The sequence below is a fragment of the Myripristis murdjan genome, chromosome 16 (assembly GCF_902150065.1).
Source record: "Myripristis murdjan chromosome 16, fMyrMur1.1, whole genome shotgun sequence".
NCBI classification, from domain to species: Eukaryota; Metazoa; Chordata; class Actinopteri; order Holocentriformes; family Holocentridae; genus Myripristis; species Myripristis murdjan.
Window position 1 is genome coordinate 2,252,026 of NC_043995.1, and position 17,540 is coordinate 2,269,565.

The 17,540-nt window shown below is 38.7% G+C and overlaps 1 protein-coding gene across 5 annotated transcripts in view; it reads left to right on the top strand.

Moving 5' to 3' along the window:
• Positions 1 to 2,764: 2,764 nt before the first annotated feature.
• The window catches only part of cep162 (centrosomal protein 162), a 47,385-nt gene continuing 32,609 nt past the window's right edge, over positions 2,765 to 17,540 (top strand). Inside the window, exons 1-9 of one of the 5 annotated variants that reach the window (XM_030071903.1) lie at positions 2,765 to 2,853; positions 4,030 to 4,132; positions 5,512 to 5,671; positions 10,495 to 10,755; positions 12,032 to 12,163; positions 13,178 to 13,352; positions 15,204 to 15,283; positions 15,383 to 15,456; positions 16,500 to 16,530. In XM_030071903.1, the coding sequence (XP_029927763.1) occupies positions 4,073 to 4,132; positions 5,512 to 5,671; positions 10,495 to 10,755; positions 12,032 to 12,163; positions 13,178 to 13,352; positions 15,204 to 15,283; positions 15,383 to 15,456; positions 16,500 to 16,530 (973 nt within the window). In that variant the 5' untranslated portion in view covers positions 2,765 to 2,853; positions 4,030 to 4,072. Of the gene's footprint in view, positions 2,854 to 3,060; positions 3,130 to 4,029; positions 4,133 to 5,511; positions 5,672 to 10,494; positions 10,756 to 12,031; positions 12,164 to 13,177; positions 13,353 to 15,203; positions 15,284 to 15,382; positions 15,457 to 16,499; positions 16,531 to 17,540 lie in introns of those variants that run through there. The other 4 variants (XM_030071906.1, XM_030071904.1, XM_030071905.1 and 1 more) reach the window with 4 other exon arrangements.

The following is a 17,540-nucleotide window of genomic DNA, read 5'->3' on the forward strand; positions in this document are numbered from 1 at the left end:
TGAACTCTATGGGTTAGGAATGGGATGGCACTTCAGTTCATAGTATGAGTAAAGGCAGGTGAGCGAATACTTTTGGTAATATAGTGTACACACACCGATCCCCTTGCATCTCTCGTCAAGTGAACTGTATGTACCAAACTCAAATTTGCCTCCCATAAATTAAAGCCTAACTAGTGTAACTGTAGTATCATGTGAAGTATCTTGTTCTCACAACTTGTATTCATGTTAGAGCTTTGTGCTTCTGTGTGCATCTCCCTATTTCTAAGCAAGCCACTTAAATGGCTTTTTCGATGCAGCACACTTGCAATGAGTCGAAAACATTCTCTCAGTTGTTGCCAGAAAAGCTCCAGTCAGTACTGTCAGTATTAGCCAAATAGCCAAAGCCACCACAGGGATTTGTTTCTGGCTCGGTCTCTGGCTTCTCTCTCTGTGGAGAACCTGCTGTGGCTCCAACTGAGGTGAGGCAACAATTAGCCAACCTCTCCACACGGCCTCAGCTGCTCGACTTAATTAACTGGATGGACGATCAGACAAGGAAATAAACAATGCTCAAATCGGAACCTAAAAATTGGCTCAGGCTTTCCTCTTTGTAGCTTTTTTTAATATCACTGCAAGTGTAGGGTAATGACAGCATGGCCTCTTTTTTTTTTAAAGATTGTTTTTTTGACATTTCTGCTTTATTTGACAGTCACAGTAGAGATAGACAGGAAAAGCAGGGGAGAGAGAGGGAATGACGTGCAGCAAAGGACCTGAGGTCGGATTCGAACCCCAGTCGCTGCGATCGGGACTAAGCCCTGGTACATGATGCACGCTCTTAACTGGTGAGCCACCAGGTTGCCTGACAACATGGTCTCTAATATGTGGACTGACTGCTGGTGTCGCTGCTGGACAACTTAGGCTACAAAGAAAGACAACTTACACCACCCAAACACATGACAGTGATTCCATTTCTTTTCCACAGACTGGCTGCAGACTGAACAACAACTACAATGCTGTACAAGTGATGACTGTTTTGGAAAGTAAAATGAAAGCTGCCAGGCTGCCAGTCCTCCACTCTACAGCCTTGAGAAACAGTGAAGTGTCATCACCAGAGTTTTATAATAGGAGATGGTGCATTCAGGTGCCATCTTTGAAATACCTCCGGCCAGTGGGATCATGACCAAAAAACCAAAACCTTATCTCTTTGAATAGGGGGGTGTCTATATTCAGTGTTCTGGATTATGTACTCTCATGTCCTTTTTATGTTTGTGGACATCAAATTGTATACAACCTGGAGTGACAAAATTTGCTCTGAAACAGAAAAACAATATTTTGCTAAACAAGCTGTAGACATTCTTGTTGGTTGTTGGATCTGTCGTAAATATCAAAGTTGTATAGCTATGCATAATCTGAAAGTGGCACGCCAAGGTACCTGCTGTAAAACTGGAAAAACTACACAAGAAAACAGCAATCACAGACTCCTATTCAACTACAGATTTTCTACTTCACTTATGTCACCAGTAGTGATGTCATTTTAAAAGTTTTTAATCAAATGTGCTCTAGATAATATATTAATTGGTCTGACATACAATGTTCCAGTTGGAATGACCTGACTACATATTTCTGATTTTAAGTGCAGTATGCACTAACTGATAGGTTATGATTGTTTGTTTGCTTCTGAGTTTCTAAAGTTAATATCACTGGAGATTTCAATGCTGATACCACTGAAAAATCATTAAAACTGAACTCCATAAAGAATTCCACCACAGCTTGTCATCAGATGATGAATGCCCACAGGCTTAGCTTTGCTTACAAATCTATGTACAGTATATTCCTTTTAAAGAATGTGAGAAACAGTGTTTCTGAGGAAATCCTCATAACTAACACATTTTCTATTTACATCGTTTCTTGTATGATTCCAGTTTTGTAAGGACGTCATTTTGTGTTTGGGGCATCACCATACTGCTGTTTTGCATGTTTTAACCCATTCCCTACACTGAAGGCATAGCCTACTTAACATGACTGCAGACCTGACCATGAAGGCCCGGATATCGGACATTTCCAGTAGCTTGTGAACACACCAGAGAGGAGGTAAACTTTTTAAATCAATGTGGACACAAATTACTGTGCAGTGATAAAGTAACTTAACAAAAACAAATACAGACAGGAGGTTCACTGTGATGGTTTACCAATGTCAAGTTTCATTGCAAGCTGATTTTTATACTGCACCGAAATAAATGTAGGCTAAACACATGGCTGCCTTAAAAGCTGGAAAAAGTTGATTCTGCTGACACCTAGAAAAAGTGAGGTATGCTTTAGAAAATGTCCAGTATTTATTTACAAAAGATATTTCAGAAGCGCCTTGGTTTTAGTTTTGCACTTTGTAACTATGTTTTGAAATAAAAAATACTAAAGCTTACTATTATCTGCTCTGCTGTTTTGTAATTGAACATAAAGCAAAATCTAGGGCATCATTGCTTGTAAGGACAAAACATGTACATTAAATAGTAATAATAAGTTAATGTATTCATGAATTATGCTATGTGCTTCGTGACCAAGCGTCATTTTCTGTCATAAAATCATCCAATTGAGCGAGTGAGTAGGTCGGTTACAAACTTAAAAATTATTTGTTAAGTGCAAAGAAATCCTGAGTAATGACGCTGCGACGTCATCGTAGCCTTCACGCTCACCCCACCCCTTTTCGCCGTGTTCTGTCCACCCATTGGTTACCAGTCTGTGTGTGGCATATTTGTTCTCCAATCATCCTGAATTTGTAACCCGGTTAGTGCCGCGGGAGCAGCTGTACACTCAAAGCAACAGGAAAACAAACGAGCCTACAAGCCGAACTTCCCTCTCAGAAGATGAGTGTTCTGTGTGAGTCCTTTTAGCCTTTACAAATCCACAGAAATGTGTACAAGAGCGATACTTTTACGTTATTGAGAAACCCCATGTGTTGCTTGTCTAGTGGGCTAAATTGGGTTGCTTTGCTAGCGAGATTACCTTGCTAAACCACTTAAGAGCTGCGTCAAGATAACCAGAATAAGACAGAAAGTTGTTGGCTTTAGCTAAGGCAACAGTGTCTTCAACAGAAAAATATAGTTATTTCTCCTATCCACAATAGTTTCCACCTGTGGAACCTCTTAGTAAACAGTGAGTGCTTTTCTCGCTAACTGCACATTGTTCCTTAACGTTACTTGTGTTGTATGGCTGTTGCTGCTTCGCGCTGACTTGTTAGCGGGTGACTGTAGTTGGCTGCTTTGACGTTAGCCAGCGTTGGTACCGTGAAATTAATGTACCGTTAGCTTTAAAGGTAACCGCTGCTACCGCTCGCTTTTGTCATCAGTAACATCAGCGGACACCATTCGTGTTTCATTAAGCATTTGTATATTGAAATAGTATCTGTGAGCTTTTTAGAGATGTGGACATTCAGAAATGATACTGCTAGTGCTACTACTACCACCAACAATAATAATAATGATTAAAAGGATGCTCACTGTGTATTATCGCATGTATAGTAGGCCAACTAATTCTAAAAATTGACATTGATGTTAGCTCCTCTAGGTGTATTCTGTTATGCTGAGTAAGTGTCATAAAGTGTGCTAAATCGTTTTATTTTAGGAATATACATTTGCCAGTAAGCAATGCTACATGATGCCACAGAATTTTGAATGTAGTTTTGCCTTAGTTGTGTGTACAGAGAATCAACAGTCTGGAGCTGCTACAGCTTAATGCTGCTTTACAGTGATCTCTTACCATCCAGTGGAACTTTCTTAAAAATAGGTAGCTGTTGAGGCTTTGTGTCAATTGCAAGAATAAGTGCAATATTTACCTATTGATTAATTGAATGTCATGCAGAAAATACCAGCATAAGTTACAAGGCTTTGTCATAATGGCTACTGAAATAAAACCTATAAAACAAGGTCTATCAAGGTTTTATAGTACACCGTTTTAAGCATTCTAATCTGATGAGGCACAAGGAGAAAGACATTTTTAACGGATGTGAAGATGTCCAAGATTCATCATTCTCATCAAATTCCTTTTTGTCTTTAGGTAGTTGGTAATATTCCCCTGTGCTGATGGAGTTGACGTAATCATGTCTCACCGACTGACCAAGGAGGAGCTGGATGAACAGTTTGAGCTGTTCTTGAAGGAGGTAATGTATCAGTAGCAAAGAGTGAATGCACCTCTGTGAAAACTTTGACCCATCCATATGCACATTTTGGATACACTGAGAAATGGACACTGATGGCAATGCTGTAAAATTAAGTTAATTTCAATTTTAGTTACACTTCTAATTGATTTGTCATTTCCTATTTTTCATCTCATAAATTTTTCATTCTCTATATTAAATTATGGATCCTTCTATTAGCTTCTCAGAGGTGAAAACATTCGGACTTGTTGTTTTAGTCTCTACCCCACATTGTTTGCCAAAAAGCACCTTCCTATTTATGAATTTTTACTGTTGGCTCTTTGTGCATGACAGTTGATTTCTGCATAGTCAAGTTGTTAAGAAATTGGACTGAATGTCACATGTTTGTAAAATGGTTTGCAGTCACTGTATCTTGATAAATTATGAACAGTTTTATGAAAAGTTTTGCAGTGCACGCACAGGCACTTCAGAGATGCTGTGGCCGGATGTGCAGACTTTCTCTTCAGCCTCTTCAGCACCACTGCTCACTATGCTGATCAGAGACTAAGAATATTAAACATGTTAAATGAGGTTTTAAGTCTGTTGTGCAATATTTTAGTTAAACTAAGTTAATGTTAAATATTGAATGCATGTTTACGTTCACTTGTTTCCAAAAACTAAAGCCACGTTGAATATACGTCAGCAACAACACCGATGCAGTTAGTTTGCTATGATAACAGCAGCTTGATATGTGTGTGTGTGTGTGTGTGTGTGTGTGTGTGTGTGTGTGTGTGTGTGTGTGTGTGTGTGTTAGCCTGCTTTAACACTTGGCTAGTGCTACCTGACACAGGAGTTGAATGCGTGAACAGCCTTGCTGTGTGTGTGTGTGTGTGTGTGTGTGTGTTTGTGTTGCAGACCTCAAAGTACCAACGGCTAACGTCAAAGCTTTTGACTGGTAGTGTACTTTTACTCTTTTGAGTGCATGTAAAAGTTTAGTGTGGTATCCGTGTGTAGTTTCATACACGAGGCCCCTGTGTTTCTTGTTTCTATTAAATACAAAAAGGACTGTGTAGTTAGCATTAACAATGATAGCCACCATGACTGAACAGGCAAAGAAAAGAGCATCACTCAAAATCCAGTAAGCATAAATCTAAGGAAGAAGACAGTACAGTAATTAAACACAGTGTTTAACCTGCCAATCAAGCGTTTTAATACACTGTTTGATTGGCAGGTGATCTCTGAGAAGTGAGGTGCAGAAACACCACAACTTTCAACATTTAGCACCAAAGATGGAATTAAATTTTTATAAAGTACTTCTCAGATCACCACTTGAATAGCCAGACAGTGGTCTTCCACTCATATCTTCAGGAAATCTCCTTGACTTTAAAGAGTTTTCTTGTCAGTCTGTTTCAGATGACTCGTTGGAATTGGGTGGCACTTCCAAGCAGCCGAGTGTTCTGGATAGCCTGGGTAGAAGCAGGCAGAAGCCAGTCCAGAAACCAGCTGTCAGCACTGTGCAATGGTGGCAAGATGATGATGACAGCGAAGGAGGACCAGGGAGAGGTACAATGTGTAGAGGGCTGTCCGTTACAAAATATCCATACTAAGCATGTTGGAATGACTACAGTTTTGACAGGGAATGAAGTATGCTTCCCATGGAGGAACCCAGTTAAGTGCATGGGCATATAGTGGAGTACACTACCAAGAACATCATTTTCCCTTTATCAAAAACTGTGAGATGTTAATACCACTGAGAAATCATCTGTGAGATATGCATACGTGAAATTAAAAGCTATCTGATTTTAAGGTTTTCTCTCAACAAATATTTAAGCAATTGAAGATGAGAGGCCATTTGTCACAGCTGTCATGTTATTTACTATAACACACAGATGTTCAGAGTTCTGTTGCTTTTATACAACAGTTATGATTTTGGCGCAACAATATTGTTTTTGTCTCAATAAAACACTGAAGTAAATTTGCTAATTTGCTGAAAAGTATTGTTCCCCATACAAAAACACCAACATAAACTAATCTGAGGAGCACTAAAAGAATGCTGGAATGATGTGGATTCTCAAGTTGTGCAAAAATCTGTTGATCTATAAAGCATTCAGGAGAGGGGCTCTGCTCAACAAACACCCTAGCCAACCAGGAGTGTTCACTCTTGCAATGATGGAGACGCTTCCCCATGAAAACTCTGCTAACTGAATATGTAACATGGCTACTGAGATACACCTGTGGTCTCTGCAGTTTTTCTGCTGTGCCATCCGAATTAACAAGTGTTACTTGTTAATTAAAGTATTACATCAACACAGAGTACTTGAGTTTACATGAAACGACATTGAAAATGGATATGGTGACATATTTCTTTGAGAAACAGTTGATAATTATTTTGTATATTAAAATATTTTCTTGATGGAGATTTTTCTTATATTACCAGCACATGGCAGTGGAGCCAAGTAGTCACTTTTGTCCCATGTTACTTGACATGCCTTAGTTGGTTTTGAATCTTCATGACCAGTATGTCCCATCAACCACCAGGGGGTGCTATAGGATATTTTATGTCTCTCTGGTTCTCTCATAGCACTCTATGTTAGCTGCTGTTTGTTGGATATATGCAAACTTCAGTTATTTCACAGCTCTGCTATGTAAATTAGAACTGTGAATTATTCACTCCATTTGTTTTTCTGTTTTTTCTTCTTTTAACATTTTTTTTCACTCAGTTTCTGCAAACTACATTAATTTACTGAGTAAATCTGAGAGGGACAAAAAGGACACTCAGACGTATTTGGTAAAGTGTGTTGGGTCATCAAGCGTTCACACAATCAAGCAGTCATTGAATGTTTTGTGTTTTACAGAGAAGCACCAAACTCTGACTCTCTTTACCAAATTCAGCGCAAAAAATGTGCAGAAATGCAAAAATGGGGTCAGTGTCTTTCATTGCTCTGCATCTGTCTGTTATCTAATTATTTGAAATGTTGTCTTCTTCTGTTTTCCATTCTCTGCCAGCAGAGAAGGCCAAAAGCAGGTTTATCAAACTCAAAAAGTCACGGATTGAGAACAGTGAGGAGGATGAGGGCAAGTCAAGAAAAAGCCCCCCCAGTCAGGGTACTGGCCAAGGCCACATTTCACAGACTAACTAGCACAGTGATTCCCAGTGCAGTCTCACCTCCCTGTCTTGACAACCTCTTGAAATTTAGCCCAGTGTTGTGTTGTGCTGTATTTGAATATATTTTCTAGTTCAGCCTTTTTAATGAATCCCTTCACTTTCCTATCCAGAATCTCCTGATTGTTAAGAGCATACATTTCCATCATTTATGTTAGTTTGTTGCCCTGCCTCACCTGAGCTTATCCTCTACTGTTTGTCTTTACTCACTTAAGCATACTTTCCCTGTTATTATTGTCTACAAGGGAAGCATGATATAGATAAAATCCTATTGTGATGATTTTAGTTAATATTGCAGTTAAGATGAGAAGTGTTTAAGCAAACATCTCTTTCTTTCTTTGTTACAGTTCTTACAGATATACAGATTCAATCATCTACCAGAAACGGTCGTTAGCATGACTATATTAATATATAATGATTGAAACCATTGAGGTTATTTTCAAAATTTCATTAGCTGTAACTGTCTGAAACGGTCACAGAATTGAAAGTCCTTTTCATGGGACATAACAAATCACAATTAAAAGGGATTTTGAATATTACATTAATTCCTTTTGAATAATATTCACTTCTACCAAGCTGTTCTGTAGGACAGGTGCTATCTTCCTCTCATTGTTCCTGAGTGTTGGATACTGGCTGGATCCTCCAAATGGAAAGTCAAGGAAACAGCCACAACATTACTTGCTTGCTATACTTTAATGTTGCAGAGAGTTGTTATTTTTGTCCTCCAACATGAGTAGGGGAGACCAGGGATGATAGTAACACTTTTTGTTTGAGCAAGTGTAACTCAATGGTTCTTGCTAGAGATCTCACATGTGACATGTGGTACCCATATTTGTCTGCTATAAATGACATACACTTGGACTTCTACTACACCATCACAGATTATGTAAATTAATGTCAAATACAAAGAGGTATGTTGTTACAACCTACCCCAGTACCGGGGTGAGTTGTAACACTACTTGGGGATGGATGTAACAATTAAATTATTATACTTAAAAAAGATCCACACTAATAAATGCATGGAAGCACGTTAATGAATGCATGGAATGCATGGAAGCACGTTAATGAATAATAAAGAAGGAACCATAAACTAATACTACTACTAATACTACTACTACTACTACTACTACTACTACTACTACTACTACTAATAATAATAATAATAAAATAAAACGTATAAGTTAAATACAATAAAAATAAATACAATAAAATAAATAAATATATATAATATAAAATAAATAAAATAAAGAATAATAAAGTATAAACTGGTGTGTGTTGTGTGTGTGTTTTGTAGCCTGAAACAGGTTAATGTGAAAAAGCATTTGAACACACATTCAACAAACCACTTTTGAACTGTGTGGTGCAAAGCTGCACTAAGGACTTAGTAAGTACTAAAAGGCATTTGAACAGTTGATCTGCCTATTAACAATAAACAAAACACTTTTGAACTGTGTTTTTAAGGTGCAAAAGTACTTAGTAAGTAACATTTAACTAGGCAAACTGCCCAAGGCATAATACATGTTTAATTAGATGAGGTGAAGAACCATCACAACCCTCCCCATGCCAGGCAGCCATTAAAAAGCTAACCGTTTTTAGCATTTAGCTTCAAAGCTAGCACTAATGCAACACATCAAATTAAACTAGAGAAACTACTACTGAGCTTATGTAAGTGAAACAATTGTATCTGCAACACAATGGACACTATTCAAAAAATATTTGCAATGAAAATTTTTACTTTCTTACCTGAATTTTTTTTTTTTTTTTTTTTTTGGCTCCAGAACAGACAGTTTTCAACTCAGAGACATGAGGCTTCACCAGTGAGCTCTATTCGTATTTGGGCATGGACTGTATTGATGACATCACCACAGCTCGTTTCTGATTGCTCAAACTGAGAGTGTTACAACTATCCCTTTGTTACAACCATCCCCGGTCTCCCCTACATGTGTTCAGTGAAGAAAACAGATAATAGCAAACTCAAGCAATCTACTTCTGTCTCTGTGGGGGCTACTGCTGCTCTGACACAGAGCAATACAGGAAGTGTAGAAATTACTGGATCTTTCTGGATGTTGATAACAAGAAAAATACAGTTAGTAAAAGTAATTTAAACAAAACTGTTATGCGTGTGCACTCAGTACTCATATTTCAGAATGTGAGCTGCGCAGTCCACCTTATGGCAGGCGGCAAACGATTAGTATTTCTAGCATTGAGTCAGTATACAGCTAGGGCTGGGAAATATGGACAAAATCAAATATCACAATATTTTTGATCAAATACTTCTATTGACAATGTGATGATGTTGAAGGAATGACTACTGTCGCTTTCAAAAGATGTTTGCATACAAGATTTTTAATCTGTAATTTTGGTAATTATGGCTAAGCAGGTAGAGACACATGTTAGAATGGTTAAAACAGTCTTTTAAGTTCAGGAAACTGCATCACTTCACTGTAATGCAGCTTTTACAACCACAAAAGCCAACTTTTATGCCATATCATGACATATGATGATATCTAAAATCGCAGATGATCTAGTCTCAAATCACAATATCAGTATAATATCAACATATTGCCCAGCCCTATATTCAGCACATAGAATCAGAATCAGAATCAGAATCAGAATTAGTAGCAATGAGAGGAAGATAGCACCACTACTGTCTTACAAAATGGGTGAACTATCTTTTTAAGGGATAGTTCATGAGATTGAAGAGCAGAGTGTTGCCTAAATAGCACTGAGTGAGTGCTCTGCCCAGAGAAAGCTGCACTCACCAGTGCACACACCATTCTCTTGCCTCTTTTATCACCTTTGGTATCTTTTCATATAAAGCACCATAGACTAAACAGCTCGGTAAACATGAGAGTGCTGTGTGACATCTAAAACTTGCCTGTGGCTGACATTTCAGGCCACTAATGTGAGTAGTTGCCTGTTATTACTTTTATAGCTCAAAATATATTCACAGCCACTTCCCCAAAGTGAGTTACTCCTAGGTACTCAACTTCTCCAACTGACATTTGTATTCATTTGTGATAACTGCTGTTTCCAAACTACTCCTACACTGTTGATGTTAACTTACACTTCTGACCAAATCATCACCCACTTATTGTAGCTATCACAGCATAGTGCGTGAAAGACAGTTTAGATTAATCAAATTAAATGGCAAATTTCAGTTTTAATTGGATTAATCGTGCAGTGTTATTGTCTACCTTCTGTTTCTTCTTGCTGCCTGAAGTCATCTGTGTGGAGTCCTCTCTTAAGCCAGTCCCCAAGCCGCGCAGCAAAGCTCTGGATATGCTTGTTGAATTGGAAAAGACCCACAAAGCCAAATTGGAGGCAAGACATGGCAGTCCAGTTGATGACTCTGATAGTCAGAGGAGCCCGACACGTGAAAATCCCCAGAGTGCATCAGGAGAGAGGAGTTCTGATGAGACAAGCTCTAATGATAGTTCACCGGCCTGCTCTGACAGTGATTCCCAGGGCAGCAGTGAAAATGGTAACTTGAGTTTTGGCCAGACACTCAATCCCCCCCATCCACTGCTAGTGTAGTACTGGTCAGCATTACAGTGACTGACATTGTAGTACTCCATAACTGTTACAGTTACAAAATGTTTTTCAAATGGTTTTCATTACTGTCATATCAAGTTGATGAATTGTAAATGGGTGGACATATATTATGTTGATATATCGGCATTGCATTAAATAATAGATTTGCCAGTCAGTGTTGTGTACTACCACTAATATGGAGGATCGTTCCTGACCACAGCTTCAGTAAAACCTGTAGGCTAGTTATTTTTTTACATCTTGTTTTTTTCTCTTTATTTATTTAATTGTTTAGTTCTGTCTTTTGGAAATGATGTCTTCATTTAAAGGCAGCATTGTATTCCTACCATTGAATAAGTGTGGTGGATCACCCTACCTTAATGCAGAATCAAAGGGTAGTCTTCCTGTGATAGTCCCCATGGTTGTCAGATATCGGGGGGGATTTAATTTCCTATAATATCTAAACACTTCTCCAGAGGCTTTTCTGATTTCGCTGACAAAAATGGATTCAAGGATTCGTCCTTGATTTCATTTATTTTTAGCATGAGTATGGTCAAATTAATAGATACTAAATTATCAAAATAAATAAATAAATAAAATATTGTATTGTAAAACTCATTCATATCATATCATGATTGGAATTGTACTATGAACTTATCAGCCATTGTTATGTCCATCAGGCTAAATCCTATTCTTCAACTTTAAAGAAAATACTTACAATATATGTCTTTTAGTGTTTTTGATATGTATTCAATCTGAAGCTGACAAAGACCTGATGATTTGGTTTTAATTAACGTTGGGAGTATATATGCACAAGAGTGGCATTTCCAACCAGAGTTTCTACTGTATGCATTCATTGTATGCTGACTCTTGAAAGAAAACACTGTCACACTTTGTAAGAAAAAGATCCTTGCTCTGAAAAATAAATTTCATTGTTTAAATGTAGCGTGTGACTGAAGAGGCTGACTGTGGAAGATGAAAGTTAGACCTTCATGTGTGTCCTTTGACCATGTGCTGCATCTATGATAAAACACCACAGTGATGAGAACAGTCATCACCTTTGCTTTGGCAATGAGTGGAGGCAGCATTGACAGAGAATTCCTTTTGGGGTCTTGTTTAAAGTTTTTTCCTTTCATCCTTAGCTATTGCATGTTGACCAGAATACAACATGGATCTTTAAGCACATAACACCTTCACCTGATTTTCTGAAACAGGCTCTCTTTGTTCAGGACTGCTGGGATGCGGGAAGACTTTCAGGAAGTCTTTGAAGAAGCCCCAGCCAATACAAGAGGAGGATGAGGAGGAACCTGGAAACAAGGGCTTAAGTGAGGAAGAAGAAAGGTTAAAAGCAGCCCACCAGGGTGAGTATGGAAGAACAGAGCTATGGAATCGGGTTTGACTGCTATTAGGGCAAATTACACATTATTGTATGATTGATCATTATCATGCTGTTGTAGATGGGAAACCATTAAAGATGAGCCACAGAGTTCTCAGTCATTATTCCTACTAGAGAGTGAAGTGGGTCCATTGAGGGATCGTTCAGGGCCATGTGCAACAACAGAAATGCTTATCAGATGGGTTTCAAGCCTGCTTATACACACACACACACACACACACACACACACACACACACCACAAGAACAGAGCTGATGAAATACATAATACTGTGGGTAGAATTAGGCCCACCAACAGTTTTGCTCTGCTCACTCAATAACCATACATTAATTGAATAAGAATGTTATCCTGATACAGAAAAGAAATAAAAAATAAAAATAAAAGCCTATCCAGTGGCTCCTGGGTTTCAAAGGGTTAGCTTGTGTGTTAATTTAGCTATGCGACTTGTATTACAATCTGAGATTTAAGTTTTAAATAAGATAATAAATAAATAAAAGCCTTCCTTCAACTGTAATGGCATAGCTTTTCTTGCCAAATCACTGTACTGAGATACGGATTTGAAAAGTGTTGCCTTGTCAATGATAATAATTACTTTCTTAATGTCTTAACATTAAACATCTGAACATACTATACAGTGTGTCTATGCCAGAAATATCAGTCCACATTGTTTACTTAGAAAACTCTGTGGCTCACCTTTGTCATACAGTAAATTAATTTTAAAGCTGCCTTTTGATCAGATTCCTCACAAGAATGCATGAACATGTTTACCATTATTACTACATTATTGTTATCATCCATGGCTTAAATGATGTGTAAGAAGCTTCTGAGGCTCTGACTTGAATCAGCTTTACTTTTGATTTAAAAAAACAAAAACAAAACAAACAAACAAACAAACAAAAACAAACAAACACTATATCTAAACCAGGTATTAGAATGTACATCTATCACCATAGTTTTCTTCCCATGTGTGTGTTTGGTAGTGGCACCAGTGCCAACTGTGAACACGGAGACTATGGGTTTGGACACTCTGGAGGAGGAAGAGGAGAAGGCCAAGTTCTTTGCACAGCTGGAGGCAGGGGCTTCATCCACTGTAGATTACTCCAAGTTAAACAGAGAGCTGGACTCTACAAGTTCCACCATAGGCACCACCCTCAGGTATTGCTTTTTGCATGTTCTCTTTGTTCCTGCTGGCTATCATAAACCCTCTTTGATTGTGATGTAATCAAGAGCAAAGCACTTACAAAAAGCAACAAACTGGCAGCCTGTTTGGTACTCACAAATCATGTCCTGCTTGGGAGGGAGGGGTATATGTTAGGAATGTAGCCCAAGAAGGGTCTAATTTCTTTCAACAGTAAACAGAACTTTGATTTCTCAAATGAACTGAACATTTTCTATAATAGGTGTAATGTTCAAGATTTTAGTAAGGAGTTGCCAGTTTTTAGTAAGGCTGTTTGTGAGCCAAGCACTGTGCACTTCGAAAGAGATATGATGTTTTATGGTTTTCCAGGGGGTCAAGGAAAGGAAAAGCCCTAAAGGCCATAACCTGACTTTTGACCCTCAGGTGGATGCTCTGTGCAAAAAACTCACCAAAGGATGCGCTTTTGTTGGAAACTTCAGGTTTTTAACGAAAATCTGTCTTATCACAACCTAATCACCCTCTCCTCAAATAGTCCCGGTTGCTTCCGTCTGGCCATAGATATGGTCTGCTCTCTTGCAGGTACAAAAGACTTTTTTTTAAAGATTTTTTTTGGCACATTTACTTTATTTGACAGTCACAGTAGAGAGAGATGGGAAAGGTGGGGAGAGAGAGGGGATGACATGCAGCAAAGGACCTGAGGTTCGATTTGAACCCAGGACGCGATCAGGTCTCCTGACTTGGTACATGGTATGCATGCTTATCCAGTAGAGGAATTCTTTTATCCCAACTGCCAGGGGCCTTCTTAACAAATGATTTGTATTTTTTATTTTGGATTGAGTCCTTGATTTTGAAGTGTCTAGAATTACTATTGTTGGTGTCATTTTTGTGTATTGTAATGTGTATCTTACGGCTGAGTGTGAACTGCTGGCTGTAAAACAAATTGCCTGTCTGGGATAATAAAGTTTTCCTTGACCTTGACCTTCTTAACAAATCGATAGTCTCTGAACTAAACTGTTCCTCCATGAACTAGATGGTGAGCCAGCCACATTTTTTTGAAATTTAATGTTTTCCCCATGTGGTGGGTCACCTCTTGTTGAATTACATTACAGTAGATTATGTCATTAGCAGGTACTTTTGTCCAAAGCAAATTACAGTATATACACATGCTCTCAGCAGTTGTCAAACTAATCTTATATCGCAGTCTTCATTAGCTAAGCCATCAATCGAAAAGTAGCACATGTGCAATTTTTAAAAATGTTTTTATTGTAATTTGTCAGTGGAGAATAGGTTCTGGTATGATTGGTGAATTAGTTAGTACAAATGGGGTCCAGTAGGGTCTAAAGAGAAGTCTCTTCAGTCTCAGGCAAAAGGTGAGTAGTGGTTTAGATGTACTGACAGACAGGGGAAGCTCAGTCAATCATTGCAGTGCAAGGAATGGAAAGAGTTGCAACTGGCATGAGTGACTTCTCAGATCATGTAGCGATGGAGTGGTGTAGTGATCTACAAGGGTGCAGGAGTAAAGTGAAAAGGCTGGAGCTTGGAACCTGATGAGTGATTATAAATATGGAATGGCAGGTTAATATATTGCCCTGTAGGTAAGTGCTAGCATCTTAAATTTTGAGCCTTGGGGGGAGTGAGACAAGCCACAGAATTACAAGCCTAGATCACTGTAAAAGTGTGTAAGTAGAATCAATAAATATTGTTTTTGGCGAGTGCTTTTTTTCATTTACAAGTTTCGTCAGGAGAGCCAAAAAGTCAGTTTATGGTTGCCTTATGCAGTTTCTGCTGCCATGTCTTTTCTATGCTAATACAGAGCCCTTGTAAATTAATGTTGCAACAGTAATTGAATGAAGATTTACTTTCGCCAGGAAAGCCAGTGATGCAGTAGAGCAAAGTGAAGATGATCAAAGGGAAGGCAGAGACTTGGAGACTGACAGAAATTCTCCAGGTAAAGTAAATCCTCGTAAAATTGTCTCTCCTTCCCTTCCTCTCTTTCTCTCTTTCTCTCTCTCTCTCTCCCTCTCTCATATGAGCATTTCTCTGTAAGCTTTTGTTGCAGGTTCTTCACAGTACAGTGAGGATTTTGAAGATGAGGGAAGTGCAAACGAGCCACTGGAGGAGGTCAGTAGCTGTTGTGATTACACCCAGAAACAGGAGGGTTCCTCAACAGTTTTATAGGGTAGGCTTAGGACCAATACCAATTCCTTTCCCCTTGGCTCTGTCCCTAGGTTAAGAGTGCCCTCGATTGTGTTGTGGCCCTTCAGAATGGAGCTACAAGGGGTAGAGGTTATAATCTTTACCTAGGAAATGGGGCTCCACTTTGTACATCATTGGTAGCCGTAATCATCCAGAAGCAGTAGAGGGGAAATGAGTCTGGGTAAAGAAATTGGGATTGCCTTTAGACTGGTGGCTGTCTTTTGAACCATAATGGCTCAAAGCATCATCCAATTTACTAAAAAATCAGTGAGGTTCTTATAAAGTTCTTGTGTAATACTAATAATTGTGAGCATTTTATGTGTTCTTAAATGGATATACCAGTGATGTTACACATTTAGCCTAATGTCTATAAAATCTATATACTTCACATTGGTGTTAATCTTTTCCCAATGCAAGCAGTTGTATTTTAGAACTCCATATCATTTCTCCAGCCTTCAGCCACTGGATTCCACTATGATATGAAAATGAACTTTCAGAGACGTCAGAGTTTCGTCACACCAGTATTCCATCACCAAAATAAAGTCATCCATATAAAACTCCCATTATCTGCTGATAATTTATCAGACCTAGTATATATCTCCAACCTTAGTTCATACTGCAAATTGAAGATTCTTGGTACAACCTTTTAATCATGTTGCTATAGTGAACATATGTAGGGGGACTCTTAATAGCACTGCAAGTGCTCTACCTTGCCAGAGGACTAAAGAGCCATTTTTGATTTAATATTTTGTAACTTACAAACATGAAGAGGTGAATGCTTGATAGTTTTTCAAACTCTAAATCCTTTGGTTTTAAAATGTTGATGATGTTGTTTGGGCATTAGACATCAAGCAAATGCGTAAGCACATGTTGAATGTAGTGTCACTGTTTGTATCTGAGCAGCTCAGAATGTTGTGATGTCTTACTTTAGTCCAGTAGTTCATTTAATGATTTTCTCTGGTTTTCAGAAACCAAAAGGATCTCCTATGCTTGCGAAAGGTAAAGAAGAAATGGTTGAAATGGTTGTTTTCTAATTTGCTTGGAGGGCTTACATTTTTCACAACTAACACTAACTAACATACATTTTTAGGCAAACACTTGGAATTGTGGATAATTTTTTGGTGTGTGTGTGTGTGTGTGTGTGTGTGCATTTCTCTCTCTAGCTGGATATTTTGTGCCAGGACTCAGTGTCATTTAACAGTTTTCATGCTGAAAAATTACTCAAATCAGGATTTGACCTCTGATTGTATTTTTGATGGGATGGAAACAAGGTGGAAAGGCCTCTCGAACAGCATGTGGCCAAACTTCTCATTGAAAAGCAGCTTAATAATCGCAATCATAGCAATTTCAGCACATTAATGCTGAAGTGTGTGAAATCTGATCAAGATGTTGCATTAGAACAAGGTGAAGTCAAGGTTTTCCCACAAACGCGCGTGCCCGTGTCCATTTGACTTGGACTGGGAACACACTCATCTTCATGGTGATGAGTGGACTTGAGCAGCCTGTCAGGGGGAGGGGAGGCCGTTTTGACCAGAGGGCTGCCGCTCTGGTTGGAACTCGTACCCGTGGCTGTAGTGCTTGGAACGCCTGTGTGGGTGTCCATTTGACTTGGACCGGGGACCAGAGGGATGCAAACGCACTCATCCTCGCCACTGATGGTTGACTCAGGCTGTCGTACCGTGTGTTTAAAAAATGCTGATATTTTCTCGTTTTTCGGGCGACTGGAGCCAACGTGACATAAATTATTTCACTTATGGGTGTGCAAGTGTGATTCTCCTCTGTTCTTCTCCTCTCTCTGTCTGCTTGTGGATGGGTGCGCACATGTGTGACTATTGTGTGATTAGAGCAGAGCCCCGCCCTGCCTTCTCACAAGACAGCAGAGCGCATTCCGACCAGATAAACCCTATACTGAAATTATATAAATTGGATTAATAACCAACCTGAACGTATTTATTCTATAGAAACATGACATTAAATTATTTCTGTTGTGATTTTAGTTATTTTTTAAA